The sequence below is a fragment of the Haemorhous mexicanus genome, chromosome 8 (assembly GCF_027477595.1).
Source record: "Haemorhous mexicanus isolate bHaeMex1 chromosome 8, bHaeMex1.pri, whole genome shotgun sequence".
NCBI classification, from domain to species: Eukaryota; Metazoa; Chordata; class Aves; order Passeriformes; family Fringillidae; genus Haemorhous; species Haemorhous mexicanus.
In genome coordinates this window covers 30,609,812-30,631,715 of record NC_082348.1, presented here as the reverse complement: position 1 = coordinate 30,631,715, position 21,904 = coordinate 30,609,812, and the positions used below count along the sequence as shown (strand labels likewise).

The 21,904-nt window shown below is 41.6% G+C and overlaps 3 protein-coding genes across 3 annotated transcripts; 2 read left to right on the top strand and 1 right to left on the bottom strand.

Annotated features, from left to right (window-relative positions):
- Window positions 1-9,923: 9,923 nt before the first annotated feature.
- Window positions 9,924-12,985, top strand: ASDURF (ASNSD1 upstream open reading frame). The gene is made up of 4 exons (XM_059853453.1): window positions 9,924-10,081; window positions 11,669-11,722; window positions 12,238-12,313; window positions 12,905-12,985. Exons 1-4 carry the CDS (start codon window positions 10,007-10,009, stop codon window positions 12,973-12,975), a joined length of 276 nt encoding a protein of 91 aa, XP_059709436.1. The 5' UTR covers window positions 9,924-10,006; the 3' UTR covers window positions 12,976-12,985.
- Window positions 12,986-12,997: 12 nt separating this feature from the next.
- ASNSD1 (asparagine synthetase domain containing 1) lies at window positions 12,998-16,710 on the top strand. The gene is made up of 3 exons (XM_059853451.1): window positions 12,998-14,482; window positions 15,353-15,534; window positions 16,385-16,710. The coding sequence occupies exons 1-3, from the start codon at window positions 12,998-13,000 to the stop codon at window positions 16,644-16,646; spliced, it is 1,929 nt and encodes a 642-aa protein (XP_059709434.1). The 3' UTR covers window positions 16,647-16,710.
- Window positions 16,711-16,959: 249 nt separating this feature from the next.
- OSGEPL1 (O-sialoglycoprotein endopeptidase like 1) lies at window positions 16,960-21,578 on the bottom strand. The gene is made up of 8 exons (XM_059853452.1): window positions 21,339-21,578; window positions 20,971-21,220; window positions 19,944-20,331; window positions 19,078-19,282; window positions 18,849-18,997; window positions 18,155-18,285; window positions 17,939-18,010; window positions 16,960-17,097 (listed from the first exon to the last, which is right to left on the bottom strand). Exons 2-8 carry the CDS (start codon window positions 21,180-21,182, stop codon window positions 17,007-17,009), a joined length of 1,248 nt encoding a protein of 415 aa, XP_059709435.1. The 5' UTR covers window positions 21,183-21,220; window positions 21,339-21,578; the 3' UTR covers window positions 16,960-17,006.
- Between the last annotated feature and the right edge of the window lie 326 nt (window positions 21,579-21,904).

The window sequence follows — 21,904 nt, the reverse complement described above, 5'->3', positions numbered from 1 at the left end:
AGAAAGATTACTGTCAACACTGCTGGCAAACATCTTGCCAATCATCTAGCAAGTATTTCCTCATTTTTGTTCTGCATAGGGATAGATATGCAGGCAGAATAGATGGTGCAACCTGTCATTAGAAGCTCTGCTGGGAAGAGGCTGAATGCTACAAACCTCCTCTTCCTCCACTTCCCTATCTACATGTTAGAACACAAAACCTTTACTGTCAGTCTCCTCAGCTTTGTCCTCAGCATCAGAACATGAGACACACTCTAACACTGCAATGGCAAGAAACTGAGTTGTTCAGTAACTAGAGTCAAATGTTCAGCCTTCTTTATCAGCTATGTGCATGATGCAGCCTGGCCAAAGAAAAATACCTTCAGTTTGAAAATCTGAAAGCAGCTTGAGCACTGACTACACTGTCAAGATAATATATTGAGGTATACAATAAGTACTGAATATGCTTGCCAAGATAAATACTAAGATATCCTGCATGGTTTTGGAGTGGGGCAGTGCCTGAGAGAAAACAGCAAACTGCAGTGGTATCAGATGCACATCTAGGTCTGATTGATTACATGGGAAATTTCTTCCTTTACTCTTCTGTTTGTAGGAATTTTAATTTTAACCAAATGTTAACTCACCTGAGTTTAGCTTTTAATGACTTCTGTAAACTTGAAAGAATATTATTTGAGTTATCCAAGATGACTTAAAAATCCTTTTCAAAATAGCATCTGGCATTCTCAGAGGTCATCAAGCCCAAGACAAAATTGTGTATCAGCAGGCAAAACAGATCAGATGTGGAGCAAGAACAGTACCTCTTAAGGTATAAAGCTATTTAAAATTCTTTGTGGGTTTTTTTTGGTTTTTTTTTTTTTTTTTGTTGTTGTCGTTTGTTTGCAGGTGTTTCCAATTGCTTAATATCTTCTAACTTCCATATTTGTCCTTATTTGACATAGAATTCTGCAATATAAAGAAATGCTACTAACAATAAATAGAATATGTAGAATTATCTAATGCAGTAGGCTTATGTGCATATATAAACTTGTATTTCTGTATTCACAAACCTCTACACAGTTAAATTTATACAGATGAGACCTGAAACTTTATTAAATCTAGTGCAAATCCCCCAGCAGCAAGATGTTCAAGACTGTGCTGCTTAAATTCCCTGCAAGAAGAATGCAATAACCCAAACAGTTCTTCATCACCTAAACCTTGCTCATCTTACTGTGTAATCAAGTCATTTGATTCAGATTATCTACAGGAGGAAAGCAGCAGAATATAGCTTTGCAGAGTACTATTCATTTAAATAAGCAATATGCAGATCACATATCCAAGTTCTTCTGTAATAAGATGATAATGACTTTATTACAGTTTAAAATACTAAATATGAGAGTAAACAAAAAATAAATGCACTTACTGTTCTTACTCAGAACAAGAAATGCATTTCATTTCCCAGTGTCATCTCTGAAAAAATTTTCCAATTTTTCAGTCATTCAAATAACATATTTTATTCTGCAGGGTGTTAGCTGTTTTATTAAGAAGATAAAGGCAGAGCACTGATGGAGGAAGCATACAGTCTGCTGGAGTCTAGTTTAGTGCATGATTGAAAATAAGCCTGGCAAAGTCTCCTGGCAACACTTTGTGGAAAACACAATAAACAAATAAGTATAAGTTACATGAACAGTAACTGAATGCTAAAACCTTCATTTCTTAGCCAAAAATACTTCCAATGCCTCTGTGTGCAGCTGAGGAGCTGATGCATCCATTTCAGTAGTAAACAATATGTGTTAGGCTGTATTTGGTGGACATACTTAACAGAGGATTAAAAGTCAATTAAATACTTCAGATAAAAAGTAACATTTAAAAAAAAAAAAGAGCAATTATTGTCTTCCTCTGATTTTAAAGAGATCATGACCTCCTTCTAGTTAATACCATTTTTAATCAGATACCTTAATGCAATCTATGTAAGTAATGGGGTAAATCTGATAGTTGCAAGGACTATGAGGCCTCTTCAGTGAGTGTTGGCCAAATCTGCTCTGCTTTAATTGTGCTGATTACTGTATAAATTCTAGAACAGTTGTGACAGATTTATCGCTTTAACTCCGCTTACCATTAAGCCAAGCACAGCCTGTGACACCACTGTTCAGGGGCTCAGGGTTTTTTCCTACTGGGACAGAGAACTCAAGAACCCCTGCAGTCAAATCTTAACCATACTCAGTGTCTAAGAGTTGCTTTAAATTTTGAGTTGTCTTTTGAGCTCTGAACACTGTCCATAAGAGGATTTTGACCAATGGATTATCTCCTGGATAATAATTTTTCAAGATTTCATTGAAAGTGAAATCTTAGCAGACAAGGCTAAGCAGATACAAAGGAAGTAAAAAATAGTTGCCTGTTTTCCCTTCTTTAGGGAGAACTTTTATCCTTTTGGACTGGAATAATTCTAGTAAGGTATGTTCCTTCATTACAATTTATTGTCATGTCTTTTTATCTGTTCTGGTCTGGAGAGAATCAAATGTAGTCACATCTTGTCCATGTTACTAGCAATTTTTCCATTTTACGAATGGCCACTCTAAATTTTCCTCCTTCATGCCATGTAAACTGATGCTGACAGGACTGTCACTTCAACCAACTGAGACCTATAAGCGACCTATAAGCAAAATTTGGCAAAGCTTGTTTATTGTAAATTCAGTATTTTTATTTCTGACTTCCACTGCTAACAAAGGTCACTACTTCTCAGTAAGTCTGTCACGTTACACTGACAGCCTTATATTTATAACTTTGTAAAAAGGTTTTAAAAGTTTGCTTTAACAGTATTAACTGAACTTACATTGTGTGTAGGCTGAGATATTAATTTACAAGTATCTAGTGCTAGTTTGGGGTTGTTTTGTTTTCCAGACAGCTACTGTACTGATTTCTGAAGTGCTAAACACCTGTATCTTTCTTTAAAGAAATGTCAGAATATTCGTAAAAAGGATATTACTCAAATGCTCAATGTTAAAAATTTGTATGATTTTATCTAGGTAGAAGGCTACCTCTCTCACATGTGATAATGTATGTCAGTGGCAGAAAGACCTTAATTCTATTACTTAAATTGCTGTTAAATTCAGAGCCATGGGCAAAATTTTGCTAAATATTCAACAATCAAAATACATACCAGAAATTATGCAGTGATACCTTGTGGATATTGCTTCAAATGATGAATTTGCTCCAAATGATGAATTAGCATTTTCAAAATCAGCACTGAAAATACCAGGAATGCAGACAGCATTACTGCATTTTAAGTAACTATACCAGATACAGATATGGCAAACATTCAGCATTTTCCTTGCTGGTTTCTCCATTCTAGTGGCTCCTCCTTGAAAGAGAAGGAAATCTTTTGAGGGCTATTAAACTACTTAAAACTTGAGATTCTTACACCTCACAGTAGTGAGGCACCTTACAGCCTGCCCTTTGTACTTCCATAGGCCTTCTTCCTTAATTGCAACAGCTGTACTTATTCCAAAAAATCTGTTAAAATGGGAAAGAGTATAGGATCAGTGATGGTGTTTCACAGGAGAGCATTTGGGGAAAACAGTTACATCTCAGTGAGGTTTAGACTTCAAATACAATGACAATCATTGTAAAGCTTAAGGCACAGCAACTTGCAACCAGGGAATTTTGCCTTTTTAAATTTTATGTCAACATGACAAATAGAAATGTTTTGTGATAACCCAAAATAAATGTTTCACCAACTCTTTTCTGTGAGCTTTTCTGTCAGAGGTCACCAAGCTGTGGAATGTTTAGTCTGCTACTCCATGAGAACTTGATCAGAATATTTTCTCTCCAGCTACTGAGATGAAAGGTCTAGATTGCGAAGCAAGAATTGCTTGGTTTTTAAATTGAGGTTTGAAACAGTCAGCATAAATACTGTGATATAATTAAAATAGATACACATTTGTCATTCAGTGCAGTGAATATTTCTGCAATGAGTAGTTTTTTGACTGTGACTTCCTAAAGCAAAAAAAAGCCCAATTTTAAATATGGAAATAGTAATTTAAACATGGGAATGCTAATGTTCATAGGTGGATGATGAATAAAAGCTAGGACCTCCAAGTTTTGTTTCTCACCCTGAAAACTCACACAGCTTTGGCTTAGATTTCCTCTCTGTATTCATTGGTCTCAGTTGGGCATTTTGAGTTGTATGGACCTGAAAGCACTAAGGATCTCACTCACCATAAAAGGATGGTGAACAAGTATAACCCTCAAGACTTAAAGTTCTACCAAGGGTTCCATTTCTTTGGGTCCCAGATTGTTTTGCCATGTGTGCAAGCTGATTTGTACCAAAACTTCGAGTAGAGAGAAGAAAAATAAAAACAAAACTGAAGAGGAATAAGGACAGTGGGTAATGGAATAAATGGGAAGGCCTCAGCACAGCTTAAGACAGAAAGAATGAAGTTTAAAAATGAATGAAGGCCAATAAGCTGTTTGATCACATGGCCTCTGGCACATTAGAATTTGAAAACCCTAGTGTTTCCTTTCAAATAACTCCCATCTCCAAACTTGGAAAAACAGTCTCTCTAGTGGCTCTATTTGCCCAGCAGCAGGAGCTAAGTCCAAATGTATGTGACAGTGAGAACAAAGGCAATAAAAGCACATGAGAGCTACAGATTTAATAAAAGATCCTAGGCAAGATTCTAATCCAACTGGGCATCTCAGAGCAAACATCCTTACCCTCACTCTTGCCTTAGAGAGCCTTGCAAAGGTATTATGCATTTCCCCCTTTCTCCAGCCTGCTCAGACATGTTCTGTTCTTCCCAAGCTCTCACTTAGGTGTCTGTTGTTTGTCTAAGGAACGTGCTTGATGGGGCTGTAACCTATCTCAGCTGAAATTACCAATTTCCTGATTCCAGGAGACCCATATCATGGGAGCAAAAGCAGGCTGCCACTTCCATGCCTTCAGCCCATCCTGCTCAGGCCTGCCAACTCCTCCAAACAATCTAATCTCTGGGTTTTATCTTCCAGAAAATATCAGTTGTTCATAGCATTAAACACAGTCCTTACTGTCATGGAGGCACTCCCAACAGGAAAGAGAAGCAAGCCCATAATTATCCCTCCAGTCTTCTCCAGACTTCCTACTGCAGCTTCCAAAAAGTACTTACTGGGCAGTAAGTCCTGAGTGACTTCTTGACTCTTCATTCAGACTTTTTGGTGCAGCTCTTTTCCTTTTCTCATTAGGCAGAAATATTAGCATGAATCAGATTTTATATCAAGATGCCCAATCCAAGATCTTCCAAATGAGGCATCTGTCTATCCAAAGTTCCTGAGCAGTTTTAAGCCTCTCATATGCCTGCTCTTTGGTGGCACCTACAGAAGAGCTTCCAGCATCCAGGGACCAGGCTTCCATCTTCATGCTGCAAACAAAATGTTTGTTTTGTAAGACACAGTATTTGATTTTTTAAGATCCCTGAACATTTTGCTGCTCAAATGTGTATCTGGAACTCTGATCCCATACTCAAAGCAATTACTGCAGTAAACCTGTGCATTGGTTATTCAGAGCATGTGAGGGACTGCCCTGCAGCAGACAACCCCAAATCTCATAGCTCTGCATTTGTAAGTGAAACTAGCACTAACATGAACTTAACTCTCTTCTACAGTCTAACAAAGTGCAAAAGTGTACAACAAATTGTTCTGCACTAAGGAAGGAAAAATTATGAAAATTAAAGGTGAAACTGTCTTCTCAACTACAGCAACATAAGAAGACCTTGAGAAAGGCTCTCATTGGAGCTACTTCAGTTTTACATTGAAGAACAGAGTGAACTTGTAAAAGTCTATTTTTGAATCCTCTCTTACTTAAATCATCAGATGAAAGACTGCTGGGAGTATTTTACAAATAAGCTGTTCGGTTCAGCACTTTAAGAAGCTCTGAGGTATGCAATCAGATTGTAAAAACTAATGGGAGACTGATGATATTTCTCAGCTATTTTGACAACAGACTTAAAATCCTCCATGTGAAAATAAAATTCTGCTTTTAATTAGAAAATAATAAAAGCAGAATTAATAAAAATTAAATGAAAATTTAAAAATTAAATTAATGCTTGTGAACGCCACAGAATTTTTGTGCAAACAAGTTCTCAAAAAGCTTTAACAGTGTATCAGAAGTGCTGAAAAAACTGACTACTTCAAGACCATAAAAGTGCTCAAACTTCTTGTTTTACTTGCAGTTGCAGGACTTTTAAAGTAGACTGATTATAGGTTTTGCAAGGTTTCTTGTGTCATTGACAATCTAGGTACTTAACATAAGGAAACAAACCACAAATTTGCCTAGATTCCAGATTCCTGGCTGTGTAAATTAACCTAACTCCCTTCAAATCCTCATGTCTCAGACAAAAAGGATTACCATAAAGCAAACCCAACGAATTTCAATAATTTGAATTTTCTTAGACCAGTATAAATTAGAAAATTACTAAAATATGGGTTCAACTGAGAAATTAACATGGAGATGATGCTACATCCAAGAATCTACTTATTTGGATTATGAGGATACAATGTCTGAATACAAAATAACCCAGGAACTGAGGGAGAGATCGGAACTGAGGATGCTTTAGAACAGAAAAAAACCCACATAAATGCAATATCCTCTCCCCTTTTAGAGACCTCATCCACCTGTGTTACACGGCCAGCCCCACTCTTCCCTCGACTGTCTCTGAGCAGCCAGACAGCACAGTTTCAGCTTGCTCTCTTGTGGCCAACGTTAGAGCTCCAATAGTCGCGGTGCTACTCCCCTTCAAGGACCTCTGTGAGCGGTGGTTCTAAAGCATGACGAGTCTCCTCAGAGTACAGTCACTCACACTGAACCTCAGACTTGAGCCCAACACTGATTATGGTGGCTGGACATGTTTCCAAGTGTCAGCTGAGAGACACAGAATCGAGTAGCATGTGGATTTCCAGCCCACACAAAAGCCAGGGAAACTCTGAGGCTGCTAAGGACTGATAAGCCCCCAAGGCTGTATCAGTCCTACCCCGTGCCTCTCACAGCTGTAAAATCCTCTGACACAAATGTACTGCCAACATCATGAACAGAGGTCTTCAGGATTGGACAGTGCTGTTACAAGGATGGCCTCAGCTCTTCAGTGTGGTTTTCACAGCAGCCTGTTGGAGCTTGAGCTTGGTTATTTAAAGGTTACTGGTTTGGCCATGCCTTTGCAACAGGTCATGACAACCTCGAAGACTTTCTGGCATCAGTAACTGCTTCTGGTTTTTAGCTGTTTACATGACTTGTTGGGTAATTTGTGTTCTTTTTTATATTTTTAAAGATGCCAGATACTGAAAAGGTGAGGGCTTTAAAAGACTGAAATATTTTTTGATACTTTATTAACATTGTGTCAGGCATTATTAACCTCCAGACATAGTTTTATGCCGGTAAAAGAAAAATAGTTTAGAGCACCAGAGGGGGCACAAGTGCACAGACACAAGCAGAATGACCAGAGATGTGTCACTGAATGACATTTCCCACTTAATTGTCAGCCAGATGAGCTCTAAGTGCCCTCCCCAGCTCTCAGGAATAACAGTGCAGGCACATTGCAACACCAGAACTGCAGCAGCCCTGAAAGAAGCTTGAATGGAGATGACACTGCCCTGCACAGGGAGTGAAAAGGTGCCAACCTTTCCCTTTGCTGAGCTGCAAACACAGCTGCTCTTATTGTGGGTATCACTGTAATTTCAGGAGTGATCTTGTCACAGGAATTCATTCATTTTAAAAGGAACTGTCAAAAGCCCACTCCATATCAGTAGAAGAATCATCAAGCTGTGGTAAGACCAGAAGTTAAAACCATTCCCCATTTGCTATTATGCCTCAAAACCATTATCATCACTCTTCTGAAACAGTCAATAACACTGAGTGATGGGGTTTTGATTAATAAACATTAACTGCACCTATTACTGAACATAAAAAGGATAATCAGTACGGAAATTATACTTTGACTACTGTGTTACTTGATCATCAACCTTTGTAACATCTGAACAATAAATAAAACTCGGGCGGCAGAGGGTTGGGAGTTACTCAGATTAAACACATTACTCACCAGAACAACAGTGACAAACTACAAAGCACACTGAGCAGTAGCACCAAAACTGATCTGTGTGACCCAGATATGTGTATTTCTTCTAGAAGTCAGAGCACAAGCCCTGGAACCATTCCAACCCCTGGGCAACAACTCCCCAGCAGCTTCAGCTGCTTTGTTTTGGGACTGCCAGAATCACAGCGGCACTGTGCACTGCTGAGAAAAACAGATCAGCCCCCTCACCTGTCCCACCACACAGCCCCACACCCAGCTTTGTGGGGCAAGGCTGGAGGGAGGCACAAGTGTGAGCTTTAAGCGGACACAAGAGCAAGACTGACCTTTGAGGCAAGTGTAACCTCAGTTTCTCTTTCTGTTAAAAGCAAACAAGGACAACTTTGGCAAGCAAGTGTATTGCCCAATATTCTCATAGCCAAATTGTCTTTCTTCATCCTTCTGCTAGGAGCCAAAATTTTGATCAACATCACAGACATTCCAGCCAAGCTCATGGACACAGCCAAGGTGTAATCTTGGTCACAAACTCTAAGTATTATCAAAATATATAATGTGAATGATTATGTGAGATTAAAGCAAAAAAACACTCCTACCTCTCTTACTCAACTTGCAAATATTCCAAATGGTTCGTGAAGATTTGAACTATATTTGCACTGCAGTCAGTACCACAAGGATCACGAGTGCAATAGAAATCTCATAAAATCCTACAACTGAGAATTTGCTAGCAATTGGTCTGTATGTTTGGATTACTCTTAAGAGCTTAGAATCGTTATACAATGTTTAAAAAGGAAAGGGATAAAAATGAGACAATGATGTATTTATAAAGACAGGTAGACATATGCATCACTGTGACATATCTATAGTGGAATGGAAGAGACAAAGAAATGTTAGGATCATCTTAGATGGACGGTCTGAAACACCCATCTTGTATAATAATAAAATCATAGAATCCTGGAATGCTTTGGGTTGGAAGGGACCTTAAAGATTATCTCGTTTCAAGCTCCTGCCGTGGGCAGGGACTAGAGCAGGGGTCTCAGAGCCCTGTGCAACCTGCCCTTGAACACTTGCAAGGATGGAGCTGGTACAGGTTCTCTGGGCAACCCGTGCAAGTGTCTCACATCCTCCGTGTAAGCAATTTCCATCAAGTATCTAATGTAAACCTGCCCTCTGTCGGTGTGAGTCCATTCCCCCTTGTCCTGTCACTACATTCCCCTCTAAAAAGTCCCTCTCTATCTTTCTTGTAGAAACATGTCCCAATAATGAACATAATGAAACACGTGATCCTAATGTCTGTAAATAGTGAATGATCCATATCTCTTCTGGAATACCTATAAGCAAACCGCTCAAAGGGGTTTGAGAGCCCGACAGCAGCCCGGGGTCACACCACACCAAGCCGACACACTCCACAAGGAGCAGTTTCCAAGCCTCGTTCCAAACATCCTCTCCACCTTGGGCCTGTCCCGATGTGCTCCCGGGCACGGCTCCCGGAGCTCCGCCCCGCCCGGGACAAACCGCCGCACTCCCGCTTTCCCCCGCCCGGGGGCGCGAGCCCCCTCAGGATCCGCGCCGTCCGGCCCGCGCCCCCGCGCGTGCTCTGCCGCGCCTGCTGATTGGTGCCGCGTCAGGCGCGCTCTCGGCCGCCTCTGCTGATTGGTGCCGCGTCAGGCGCGCTCTCGGCGGCCCTTGCTGATTGGTGCCGCGTCAGGCGCGCTCTCGGCCGCCCCTGCTGATTGGTGCCGCGTCAAGCGCGCTCTCGGCCGCCCCTGCTGATTGGTGCCGCGTCAGGCGCGCTCTCGGCCGCCCCTGCTGATTGGTGCCGCGTCAAGCGCGCTCTCGGCCGCCCCTGCTGATTGGTGCTGTTCCGCGCGGCCCCGCCTGCGCGCATGCGCTCTGGTGCGGCTGGTTGCGGCGGCTGTGTTGGAAGTGGGGCTGTCGCCGCTGCCGGGTGAGAGCGCTCGGTGCCCGCCGGGGCCATGTCGGGCCGGCCGCCGCGGCAGGAGGATGGGGAGAGCGCGGCGCTGCGCCACAAGGAGGAGCTGAGCCGGCGGGTGAGCGGAGGTGGCCCCGCGGGGCCCTGTGCCGGGCTCCGGGCCGAGGCGCGGGCGGCCCCCGGAGCCTGTCGCCTGGGGTGCGAGCACCGTGAGGAAGAGGAGGGCGGGTGCTGTCAGGGACCGGGGCTCCTGTGCCCGGGGCTGCGCCCTCGGGCCCCCAGTGCGCCCTGCATTTAGCGAGCCCGTGTTGCCTCGCTGATAGCTCGCTTGTCAGATCGGTTTTTTTGGTCTTACTGTTTGAAATGTCAAGTGAGACGCAGTGAGGTTTTTCTCACAGAATATGTGAGACGTCCAATGGTCGAGTCTAACTTCTGCGCTGCACAGGACACCCCAAGAATCACAGCGTGCCTGAGCACGTTATCCAAAAGCTATTTGAACTCTGTCAGGCTGGCCTTGTGACCACTTTCCCTGAGGAGTTCAATCCCTAATCACCCTTTGGGTGAAGAACCTTTTCCTGGTATCCAATCTAAACATGCTCTGACCCAGCTCCAGGCTGTTCCCTGTGCTACTGTCACTGGTCACCAGGGAGAAGACATCAGTGTCTGCCCCTTCACTTCCCCTCCTAAGGAACTTGAAGACTGCTGTGGGGTCTCCCCTCAAAGTACCCTTACTTGCTTCTCATATGGCTTCCTTCTAGCCTAGTTCAACTTTGTCTGCCCACAATGTCCCAAGGGATTTCAGCCATAGAGGCTGGTGCTCCTCATTTACCCACTCCTTCCTCCCTGGTGCCCACAGCTTTGTTCAGTATGCAATCTGCCAAGCCTGTGGAACTTTCACTCCAAAAAACACCTCATATCAACCTGCCAGTATTCCAATAGGGCCTCCAGGGAAGCCAGAGAAGGGGCTCTTTGTCAGGAGCTGTAGTGACAAGGAAGACCAGGAGCAATATGTACAACTTGAAAGAGGGCAGATTTGGGTTAGATACTAGGTAGAAATTCTTTGCTGTGAGAATGGTGAGCCACTCAGAAGTTGAGAAGCTCTGGATGGCCCAACCCTGGAAGTGTTCAAGGCCAGGTTGGATAAGGCCTGGAGCAGCCAGGTTTGGTGGAATGTGTCCCTGCCCATAGCAAGGGGCAGGCTGGGACTAGATAATCTTTAAAGTCCCTTGCAATCCCTTAACATTATGTGATTATATTTAAAAAAATTACTTCTGCATGGCCACACATAGAGACAGTGATGTTTTTGATTGCATGGAAGCTGCAAAGCTGGGACATCACAGAGCTACAGATTGTCACTTCTGCTGTGCCTCAGTGGCTGGTGTAGTCCTTAGCAGAGGATGGCTCTGCTGCTTTGCCTTATTGGTGTTGTAGATAAAAGAGATTGATGTAGCTGCTGGAAGAGTTGCAGTTTCAGTGTGCCACATTCAGTTTGGCTGACCTCACTGTGGCTTTTGAAGGTAGGAGAAATACCAATGCATGCAAAATAGCCTGTTTCTAGAGAAATTAAGTATGTAATTTTTATACTTTGTCTTCAGCTAGACATGCATGTTGCTGTCTTAAAATATCAGTAGACATGCTCACCACTAGGGTTATAATATGATGTCTTGTTTTTATCATTAAATTCAAATGCACCTTTGTCTTTCAGATTAAAGAGCAGAAGGTTGTAGTCGATGAGCTTTCTAATTTGAAGAAGAACCGGGTAAGGTTTTACAAATTTGCTTTTAACTATTTCATTTTAGCAGAGAAATAAACATGGAGGCAAGAGGGGCAACAAAATCAGAGCATGCTGTCTTTAATTTGTTGTAATCCGGATTTTAATAAACATGTGGTCTGCTGTGCTCAGAATAATTTGTCCTGCAAACTATTTGATTATGTATATTTGGGCAGTGTTGGAGTTTTTTGCTTTTTTATGTTTTATTTAAGTTATTTCATTAAGATGTTTGGATTCATGAAGTATTCTTACTTTTTCTGTGCATTTGTTTAAAATAGAATGTGATCCCTTGTGGATGAGGAAAAGAGAAATTCAGAATTGTCTTAGGTTGAGCATTAAATGCTTTTGATGATACAGCATCAGGATGCTGGTGTTCACAGGGCAGAACTTACCCCTTCACTTTTATACCAGGAGTGTCTCTCTGGACTCACACCAGCTTCTGCTGCAGTGTGGTTCCAGAATCTGCTGCTTTGACTTAATACAGTGTGGCTTTTGTTTTACAGAAAGTTTATAAGCAGCAGCCCAATAGCAACATATTCTTCCTTGCAGACCGGACAGAAATGCTGTCTCAGTGCAAAAGTAAGTTTGCAGTGTAAAAGTATCTCAAATAGTTCATGTTTAAAAGCTACATTTGTAGCTGATTTCAAAGGTATATTAAAATGAGAAAATTGCAGCTGTGTGTCCAATACAAAGTAATAGGAGAATGGATAATAGAGGTGATGATGGAACAAGCATTAGAAGAGTATAAATTTAGAAGTATACATTTAATTTTCTGAAGTGAACAATTGCTGCTTCTCTTTCTTTGAGTGGGGTTAATAGCATTGCCATTTTTATTGTCAGTTCCCTTTTCCTACTACACATGTTGAAGTCATACTGCTTATATAGGAGTTGGCCATTCCCCTATTGCATTATGGCTTTCTTTGGAAAAAAATCATCATCTTTGTATAATTAAAAAGGAATATGCTACAGCAAGCTTATATAGCTTGTGTTAGTAATAATGAAACACAAACATAGCACTTTGCTTACTTAGTGTTTTATGTTTATCACTTTAATTGAACAAGTGGCTGGAATTATTAATTATTAATTATTGTAGATATACACTTAAACTTACCTATGCATAAAATTTCCTGTTTATGAAACTGATTATTTGCTTAATTTTCTCTTACACAGATACATTAGATGAATTAAAGAAGGCACATCTGGAGCTGGAAAATTCAGAAAAAGCTAAAATCAAGAAGTAGTGGATGTGAATTCCTCGTTGCAATGTGTGGTATTTGCTGTGTTGTTACCTTGTGCAGCCAGCGTGCGATCCGTGATTTCCTCAGTGAAGACATCCTCTGCCATCTAAGAAGAAGAGGACCAGACAGTAGCCAAGAGTTGATAAAAACTGTGTCTGATCTCTCTTATGAATGCCTGTTTTCAGGCCATGTACTTCACTTGAGGGGACTGGTGACTCCTCAGCCTCTGGAAGATGCCAGTAACAATGTTTTTCTTTGGAATGGAGAAATTTTCAGTGGACTGCATGTAGGAAATCTTGAGAATGACACTGAAGTAATGTTTCATCATCTGGCTTTATGCAGTAGTGAAGTGGACATTTTGTCACTCTTTTCATCACTTCAGGGTCCCTGGTCTTTTATTTATTATGAAGCACCCAGACACAGTTTATGGTTTGGCAGAGATTACTTTGGCCGCCGTAGTTTGCTTTGGCAGTTCAGTAGTGAGGTTGACAGCGCTTTCTGTCTCACATCTGTAAGTGGTTCTTCTGAATCAGGCAACCAATGGCAAGAAGTCCCAGCATCTGGAATTTTCAAAATTGATCTCAAAGCTTGTGCAGCAGCTAAATCTTTGTCTTTAACATTGTTTCCATGGAAGTACAGCTGCAGAGAGAAAGCAGTAGAAGAAGAAACATGCATTAATGTTCTTGACCAAGTGTCAAAAGACTTACCAAACCATGTACATCTCATGGTGAATGAATCAAAGCTGTGTCTTAGAGCACCAGTTATCCCCTTAAATAAAACAGTTTCTAAAGCTTCAGGTGCATGTCCAAGCTCTAATTTTAGCAATATTAACTGTATGGTTTCTGTAGAAACCCTTCAAGGATTTCTTGCAGAGGAACACAAGAAAAAATTAGCCTGTCAGTTTATTGATGTTTTAAATGAAGCAGTCAAGAGACGAGTCCTTTGTCTCTTTAGAGATCCAGATCAGATAACAAGAGAAGTTCCAAGCATGTCTCGTAAGAGAGCACACATTGCAGTGCTCTTTTCTGGTGGCGTTGATTCTATGGTTCTTGCAGCCCTGGCTGATAAACACGTGCCTATGGAAGAGCCAATTGATCTCCTTAATGTAGCTTTCATGAAGAAAGAGCAAGCTAAGCACAGGGGTACCACTAAAAGACATACCGGCCATGAAGTACAGCTTGATTTGCTGGGTCCTCAAGAAAGCTGTCAAGATCCTGCTGCTGACACTGGTACTCATTTATCTTGCTTTGATGTTCCTGACAGAATCACTGGTAGGGCAGGACTGAAGGAATTAGAAGCCATTAACCCTTCAAGAACCTGGAACTTTGTGGAAATTAACGTTACACTAGAGGAATTGAAAAAAATGAGAAAACAGCGTGTTAATTACTTAATCTATCCACTGGGTACAGTCTTGGATGACAGTATTGGCTGTGCAATTTGGTTTGCTTCCAGAGGAGAGGGCTTCATTAGTAACCAAGGAGAACTGAAACCATATAAAAGTCCTGCAAAGGTACTGTTTTGTTTTGTTTTCTGCCTAGCATTTGACTTCTGAATGTAAAAACAGTTTTGTTGATTTAGAAATCAGCTGGGATTTTTGCTACTCATAAGGCTTCTGAAATTCAGTGTCAGAGTGTAGAATATTCTATAATTATAATATTTGTGTAATTCTAGAGTTAAAAATCACATTCAGTTCTTTTGTCATGTAATGGGCATGGCTTTTCAGTGAACTTGGATATGCAATAATATCCAATGGAAACAAATAACCACCATCTATAATTTTCGATTCTGATTTCTCACTTCTCTGTTCCTGAAGGAACTGTTTCATTTCAGCTGTTGAAGGCACAGTAATGGGCCAGATGTAATAGTGTTTTTTCTCTTGATAAAACATTTTACTGTACTTACTGAGTAGTATAAGCCATTTTTACTTTGTGTAATGTAGCTGTTACTAACCCAGTAGCTGGTAAATGAATAGTACTCTGGATGTACATTCCTGTTACTACAACATATGGCATAGTCTTTGGCAATAATTTTTAAAGGCTGGTGTTTAACAAATGCTGCTTACTATCCTAGAAACTAACAAAGACATTCTTCAAATACACTGGTGTATTTGTGACACACGTGGCATTCTTTTGATGGTTTTTTCCTTGCTCCACTAGCAATGTTTGTGTGTACTTTAAGGTCTGATAATTTAAGTTACCAGTGACTGTACTGGGAATTGTTTCAGGCTTTGTAAATGTGTAAGGCACAGCCCGTTCTGACAAGGAATACTTTTAAAAGATGTGTATTAAAATTTTTCTCCTTAAGATGCAGTTAAAGATTTAAGGTCTGTTACATATTAACTCACATAGATCCTAAGATTTCTTCTATTCTGTTTCCTCAGGTTGTGCTTACAGGAATTGGAGCAGATGAGCAGCTTGCTGGGTATTCTCGACATCGTGTTTGCTTCACAAAATTTGGCTTAGAGGGTCTTAATAAAGAACTAGAAATGGAGTTAGGGCGCATTTCCTCTCGAAATCTCGGGAGAGACGACAGGATCATCGGTGATCACGGAAAAGAAGCCAGGTACTACTGCTTTAACATGGAGGAAAACTGATTTTACTGGTTAGATGCAGCTTTTAACACCCCTAACCAAATCTTAATTGAAACTCCTGTGTGTTTTATTGTCTCTAGTTTGGCTGCAGTTTTGTTAATGTGTACTGTGTTGTGCAGTTTTTGGTTTTGTTTTTTAAAAAAGTGGTCTGTAGTATATTGTGGAAGAGTTTACTTAAGGAAATTTAGCAACTTGACCTCCATCTAGAAGTTTTAAGAAGAAACAACAGATGTTGAAATAGGCAAATTCTAGCTGGTTTTATAATTCTAAGCTAAACAGTCTTTTGCACAACTTGGAAGGGTTCTGGTGTGGACCTTTGGGAGTGTCTCTGGAGAAAGTGTAACAGGAGCTGTGTATTTCTATCCATCCATGTAGTAAAGGCATAGTCAATATCCACCACATCTCCTGGCTGTTAAGTCTGAAGGGTTGAAGAATCATTTTATTTGTGCCTACTTCCTCCATGCTACCATCAAGTTGAAAAAAATTCCTTAGGTGTTGTCCAGGAGCAGAGGCCACTCAGGTGCATGAAAGGTTTTCTCATGTGATCTTTGTGCCAGTATTTTTCCAAATCTGTTCTTAGTTGCACATTTTCACTTCAGCACAAGAACAGCTGGAGTGTGGATGTGCAGTGCTCTAAACCATGCACATGATTAGGTGTGAAAGCCTGAAATTCAGAACGATACCAGCATTTGTTGCGTAAATCTTTTTGTTTCAAAGTTACAGAGTAGTTTCACACGGTCTTTGCAGGTGGTAAAGGAGAAAACCAATATTATTCTGATGGAATTTTTAAAGGGTCTTTCCCCATGCAAATCTCTCTTTCAGGTTTCCTTTTCTTGATGAAGATGTTGTCTCATTCCTCAATTCTCTGCCTGTCTCAGAAAAAGCTGATTTGACTTTACCTCGAGGAATTGGCGAGAAACTGATTCTGCGCCTTGCAGCCAGGGAGCTGGGCCTGACAGCCTCCACTGTTTTGCCAAAAAGGGCAGTACAGTTTGGATCTCGGATTGCAAAACTAGAGAGCAACAGTGAAAAAGCATCTGACACATGCAGCAGGCTGAAGTTACTTTCAGTAGATGAATTATAGAGCTGTAGCTGGAGATGTTGCATTTATTCTATACACAAAGTCAGTAAATTAAGTTTTTGTACAATGTTTGGCCTGGGTTTTTTTACACACTTGGACATAATTATTAATAATCAGAGTTGTACATGTCTACGAGGAACTCACATGAATGCATCCTGCACTTTTAAGTTTTTTTGTTTTAATACTGAGAATACTTAGTTTGCAATAATAACTGGAATCACTTTGCTGATAGCAACGCAGCATTTGTTTGTCTGACAAATGATTTTCAACACTTGTAATCCACGTATTGTCCCTAAACATAACAGCATTGAAACACTTTTCATTGAACTATTTACAGTTGCTTTTATTTTATTAAGTTACTTTTTAAGATGCCAACCATCGTATCTCTTTTAATTTCGGCACCTTGATGGAATCTTCTTCAACTCTTTTTGAAATATCGATTCCCAGGGGAGCTCTAGAAAACAAAATTATGTGTTTGTTAAAAATTAACATTGCCATTGCCATATCACAGACGTACAGCTTCACAGACCTTTTTTATAATTAGCACAAAATTCAAAGTATTTCAGTACATTCCCTGCACTTCTAAGACTGTGACCATTAAAATAGTCTGTACCTGGAAATATCTTTACAATGAGGAAATATTTGTGTTTGTAGCCATTCCAAACTCAAGAACCACAGCTGTGATTTCAAAGCCATTTTCTGGGCCTATTGTTCTATTTAGATTCTGATTTTAGTTGATAATTCATTTTATGTCCTGCTGATACATGCAAAACACTAAAGAATCACAGGTAACTCCCATGATATTCTTAAATAATGCACTGTCTACAGAAAGTAAAACTTAGGTTTTTATTCACTGGAATATATACAGCAAATTATTTTTGAAGTAGAGTTTTAAATTTTTCATCTGAAAACTGTAATACAATTTTTTTTTGTATTGAGACCATCCAAGTCTGTTTTTTTGAAAAGGGAAAAAGAACTGAAAAAAATCCCAACTTTAGAGCAGCTGGTACTTTTGAGATATACGCATTTTGTTTGGCCTTAAGCCTAACATCTGTACGATCATACACATTGAACTGTTATGATGTATGATAAATTAAATTTCTGAGCCAAAACGAACATAAATACCAGCCACAATCATTTGTATTTAAAACTGCCTTGGAAGGTAACTTTTAAAATTCCCATGTGCTGCAGAGAGACTCCTCAGCAACATGTGCCTCTTTTCCATGTGCCCTGTTCCCCTTTCCCAGCCCGCAGCAGGCAGTGAGGACAGAGCCTGGCAAGGAGCAGTCACTCACCTTGGCTCGTAGCGGACGCCAGCAGCGCTGTGAAGGACGCCCAGCCCTGCACGCAACCTTTCAATGCCATTCCTGAGCAACAGAGCAATTACATAAAAACCTACATCAGAGCTCTGCATTCCAGCACATCGCTCAGTCTGCACAAAAAGAGCTGCTTGACTCTTATGGCAATTTTGCATGTGCTCCTGTAATGTTGTTTAGAGAAACAACTCTTACCATGCAATCATAACACCATTATCAGTGCAGAGTCTCGGAGGAGGACACAGTAAAGCAAAATCATTTGCATCTGCCAGATTCTGTAGAACTTTTCGGATATACTGATTACTTGCAACTCCTCCTGATACAACCTGACAGCATTTCAAAAAGAAAAAAAGGCATTAACTCATAAGTACTTATAGGTCACACACAACTAGCATCATATTTAGAAAAGGGTTACCAGTTGAAGTTCTAAAGACAGCAATAAATGCTGCATTTCAAGATTAAAAGATTCCAGAAAAGAGTATGCCAAATGAGCTTCTTTTGCAAAAAGACATTCCTGAAGCATGTCAGTCTGATGGAAGGTGTCCCTGCTCATGGCAGGAGGGTTAGAACAGGATGATCTTTAAAGTCCTTTCCAAGCTAAACCCGTCTGTGGTTCTACTGTAACTAGAACAGCAATCAAGTATTGGGCAGCATGAGGGCAAGTTGTTATGGGAGGTTAGATTAGATTGTAAGACAATCTCTCTCTAGCTTAAAACCCAGCTAAATATTTATATGACTGTTATTTCAATATTGTTGGTATTTTAACAATATAATACATACAGACATATTAGATCTTCATATGTAAAAGGTAGAAAGTGCAACAAGGCATCTGCATCTTCAAATGATGTTATAGAGTCAGCTATACAAAGGAAAAAAAAGGTATACCCACCAAAGTGGCATGTTTTGATGGTAATATGCTGTTTTTGATGCAGAAGAGCATGGCTCGATATGTCCTCTGGATAATATGAACAGCCACTGCGTGCTGTACGGCAGCAGCAACATCCTTAACACAGGACAGTATCTCACCCTCCTGAATACCTATAAAAGTATATCATCAAAGGGAGCTCCTGAGTCTAGGTCATCAAAAGCTCAGTTTGTATCTGACTGCCTAAAGATACCTTCTTCTTTTTCTTTCTGTACAATGGCATTATAGACAAGGTTCTGAAGCCCAGAGAAGGAGAAGTCGCAGTTCCGATACTGCCGCATGGGCAGTCGGAAGGTGAGCAGGTCCTGGTTCCCAGTCTGAGCCAAGTGTTCTATGGCCTTCCCCCCAGCCATGCTGTGGCACTCTGGGTGCTTTCTTAGAGACAGCCTTCGTGCCACCTAAGGAGATGACAAACAACAGACTTAGAATCAGTTCTTCCTGGAACGGCATCACTGTACTGCAGTCCTTGGAGTAAAATGTGACACCAAAACAAAGCTGGTTTCAACTTTTGAAAATCCCCTTTGTGATTCCATCCACTCCCCCAATTTTTTAATTAATATGTACAAATACTGTTCAAAAACAGTGCTGAGAACAAAGCCATAAGTGACCATAAGTGACCAACTTTACAGACTGTACTCAGGGACCCAGAAAACTTCAGATTGTGAAGGCCAAACCATGCTAGTAAGAAATACTTTAACATGCATTGTTGTAAACCTGACAGCATAGTAATACCTCTTTAAAATACCTCTAAAAATCTTCTCTAATTAAATACAACTTCTTTGTATAATCAGTGTCAATGAAACATCCAACACCAGGTTTTGGTTAGGTTGCCTATTTGCTAAAATATAATTAATGTACATACATTACAGTTGATATTTTGTGTACATTTTTAACATTCTTTCGTATCTTAAAATGATGGCATTTCAAAATAGAAAAAAAGTTACATAAAACTTGCATTGCATTGAATTGCTGTCCCCAGGCTGATGATATTACTACCATTATGTAGCATAAATGCAATAAAAAGAAGAGGACAACTAAGGAAAGGTAAGGAAAGATTACCTTATCCAGCATGTCACCCGGTGCGATGTCGATGGACTGTCCGAGCAGGAGGAAATCTGAAACTCCTTGTGCTATTGCCAAGAGACAGTGGCCTCCAGAGATGAGGAGAACTAAGAAGGGAAATTCCAGGTGATGGGTGAGCCTGATGGTCAGTGCGTGAGCCTCCATGTGGTGGATGGGGATGAAGGGTTTCTGGTGCCTGCTGACCAGGCTGCGGCTGTACTGCAGCCCCACGGCCAGGCTCAGGGCGAGCCCGGGCTTCACCGTGGTGGCCACAGCCGCAAGCTCGGCCACAGAAACGCCGCTGGCACGAAGGGCCTCCTGAACCACTCGCTCGATGTTTTCTCTGTGGAGCTGCTGTGCCACCACGGGAATTATTCCTCCTGATCTAGTAAAACCAAGGAATTGCAATGCATTGGTAGTTTATAACAGATAGAATGCCATAAAAATAGTTTTCAGGCACCTCTTAACCTTGTCACATCCTGCCTGTTTCCTTAGTGCATTCTCAAATGCCTTGTTTAGTGTCAAGGGCACTGAAGGGAGCATAATTATCAGTAGAAGGCCAGAAAAGGATGTAACTCACCCTTTCTTGGTACAGCTGCTTTTTAAATGTATCTCAACACTGGTCCAAAACAATGTAACAATATTCATAACCCCTCACTTGTCAGCTCAAGTTCTTAAACACCAATGCTTGTATTTAATTAATTTTCTCTTTAAAAAGGGAAAATTAAAATTGCTGATTTTAACAGTAGCAATGTTTTCATATTTTATTCAAGCTAGAAAAGTAATCTGTCTCTCTTTGAAAGAAAACAGTGGAGGAAACTTGTTAAATCCATGGCATTTATTTCCTTCCCCTCAGTACTATCTCAGGCAGTATGTGTTGAGGCCAAAGTGATACATCTTCACACCTACCCACCACTTACTGAGTTTCATGGGGCAGGGAGACTTTCATATGGATGATATTATAAGTAACAACAGCAATAAAATCGTTATTAAGGCAGAAGCCTTGAGAGAAGTCTGTTCTTACTGTAAATGAACTTCCTTCTGACAGTGCAGTGCTTCTCCCAGAACACAGCCAGCTTCATCCACCACAGCAGCGCCGGTGTCGTCACAGCTCGTCTCTATTCCCAAAACCAGCCTGCGAAATCGCTGCCTCCCAGAGTGAACAGAGCGGGTCCTCAGCCACGCAGCTCGGCCGTGCTTCACTGACCGCAAAACGCTTTTGGCAAGGCTGTTCATTGTTTATAATCTACCTGGTGCTTATGTCTAGAAGAGAACTGTATCGTTTATTATTAGTGGAATGTTTTCAAGCACGTGTTTTGCTCTGATTTTCTGAAGAGCTTTTAAAGTCAGGAATGGCCACGCAAATAGCTGGGGGGTAACGTCTTTTTTTACCTGAATTACGTGTGAAGAGAGTCCTTCACTACGCTCGGTGGCGGTGGAGGTCGCAGCCCGCCTGTGGCCGGCAGCAGGAGCGCGGCGGGAAGCGGGCAGGACAGGGCAGGTCTGGCCGCCCTGCCGGGTCACGGGCTCGGCCGCACCTCCGCGGATCCTCCGGCCCAGGGCAGGGGGAGCGGCGGCCGCAACCCCCCCGCCCCGCCCCGCCCGAGTCGCGGCGCTCTCGCGTCGTCCCCGTGTCGCGATGTGTCACCACCCCCTCCCGGGCCCGGCTCCGCCCCGCCGGGGACGCGGGCGGTGCTCGGGGCCGGCGCAGCCGCCGTGCGGAGAGCGGGGACGGCTCCGAAAGCCGCGGGCTTTGTCCGCCGTGCCCAGGCACCCCGGCCCCCGGCCACCAAATTCGGGCCGTGTCTTGCAGTTCTTGCCCCTCGGCAGCGACTGCCAAAGGCAGCACAGCCTTGCGATGGCCATTATTTAAAAATCAGCCAGTTACCGCTTTCTGTGCAAGCGACAGGCAAAACCAATTACTTCCAATTGCTAAAGAAAATTTGTAACTCCTGCCC

Coding starts and splice junctions, on each gene's coding strand:
- ASDURF (XM_059853453.1), top strand. CDS start 10,007: ATGTCGGGCCGGCCGCCGCGGCAGGAGGATGGGGAGAGCGCGGCGCTG. Junction 11,723..12,237: donor CTAATTTGAAGAAGAACCGG/GTAAGGTTTTAC, acceptor TTTGTTTTACAG/AAAGTTTATAAGCAGCAGCC. Junction 12,314..12,904: donor AATGCTGTCTCAGTGCAAAA/GTAAGTTTGCAG, acceptor TCTCTTACACAG/ATACATTAGATGAATTAAAG.
- ASNSD1 (XM_059853451.1), top strand. CDS start 12,998: ATGTGTGGTATTTGCTGTGTTGTTACCTTGTGCAGCCAGCGTGCGATC. Junction 14,483..15,352: donor CATATAAAAGTCCTGCAAAG/GTACTGTTTTGT, acceptor CTGTTTCCTCAG/GTTGTGCTTACAGGAATTGG. Junction 15,535..16,384: donor GATCACGGAAAAGAAGCCAG/GTACTACTGCTT, acceptor TCTCTCTTTCAG/GTTTCCTTTTCTTGATGAAG.
- OSGEPL1 (XM_059853452.1), bottom strand. CDS start 21,182: ATGAACAGCCTTGCCAAAAGCGTTTTGCGGTCAGTGAAGCACGGCCGA. Junction 19,283..19,943: donor CGGGTGACATGCTGGATAAG/GTAATCTTTCCT, acceptor TCATCTCCTTAG/GTGGCACGAAGGCTGTCTCT. Junction 18,011..18,154: donor AATGGTGTTATGATTGCATG/GTAAGAGTTGTT, acceptor TCTGTTGCTCAG/GAATGGCATTGAAAGGTTGC.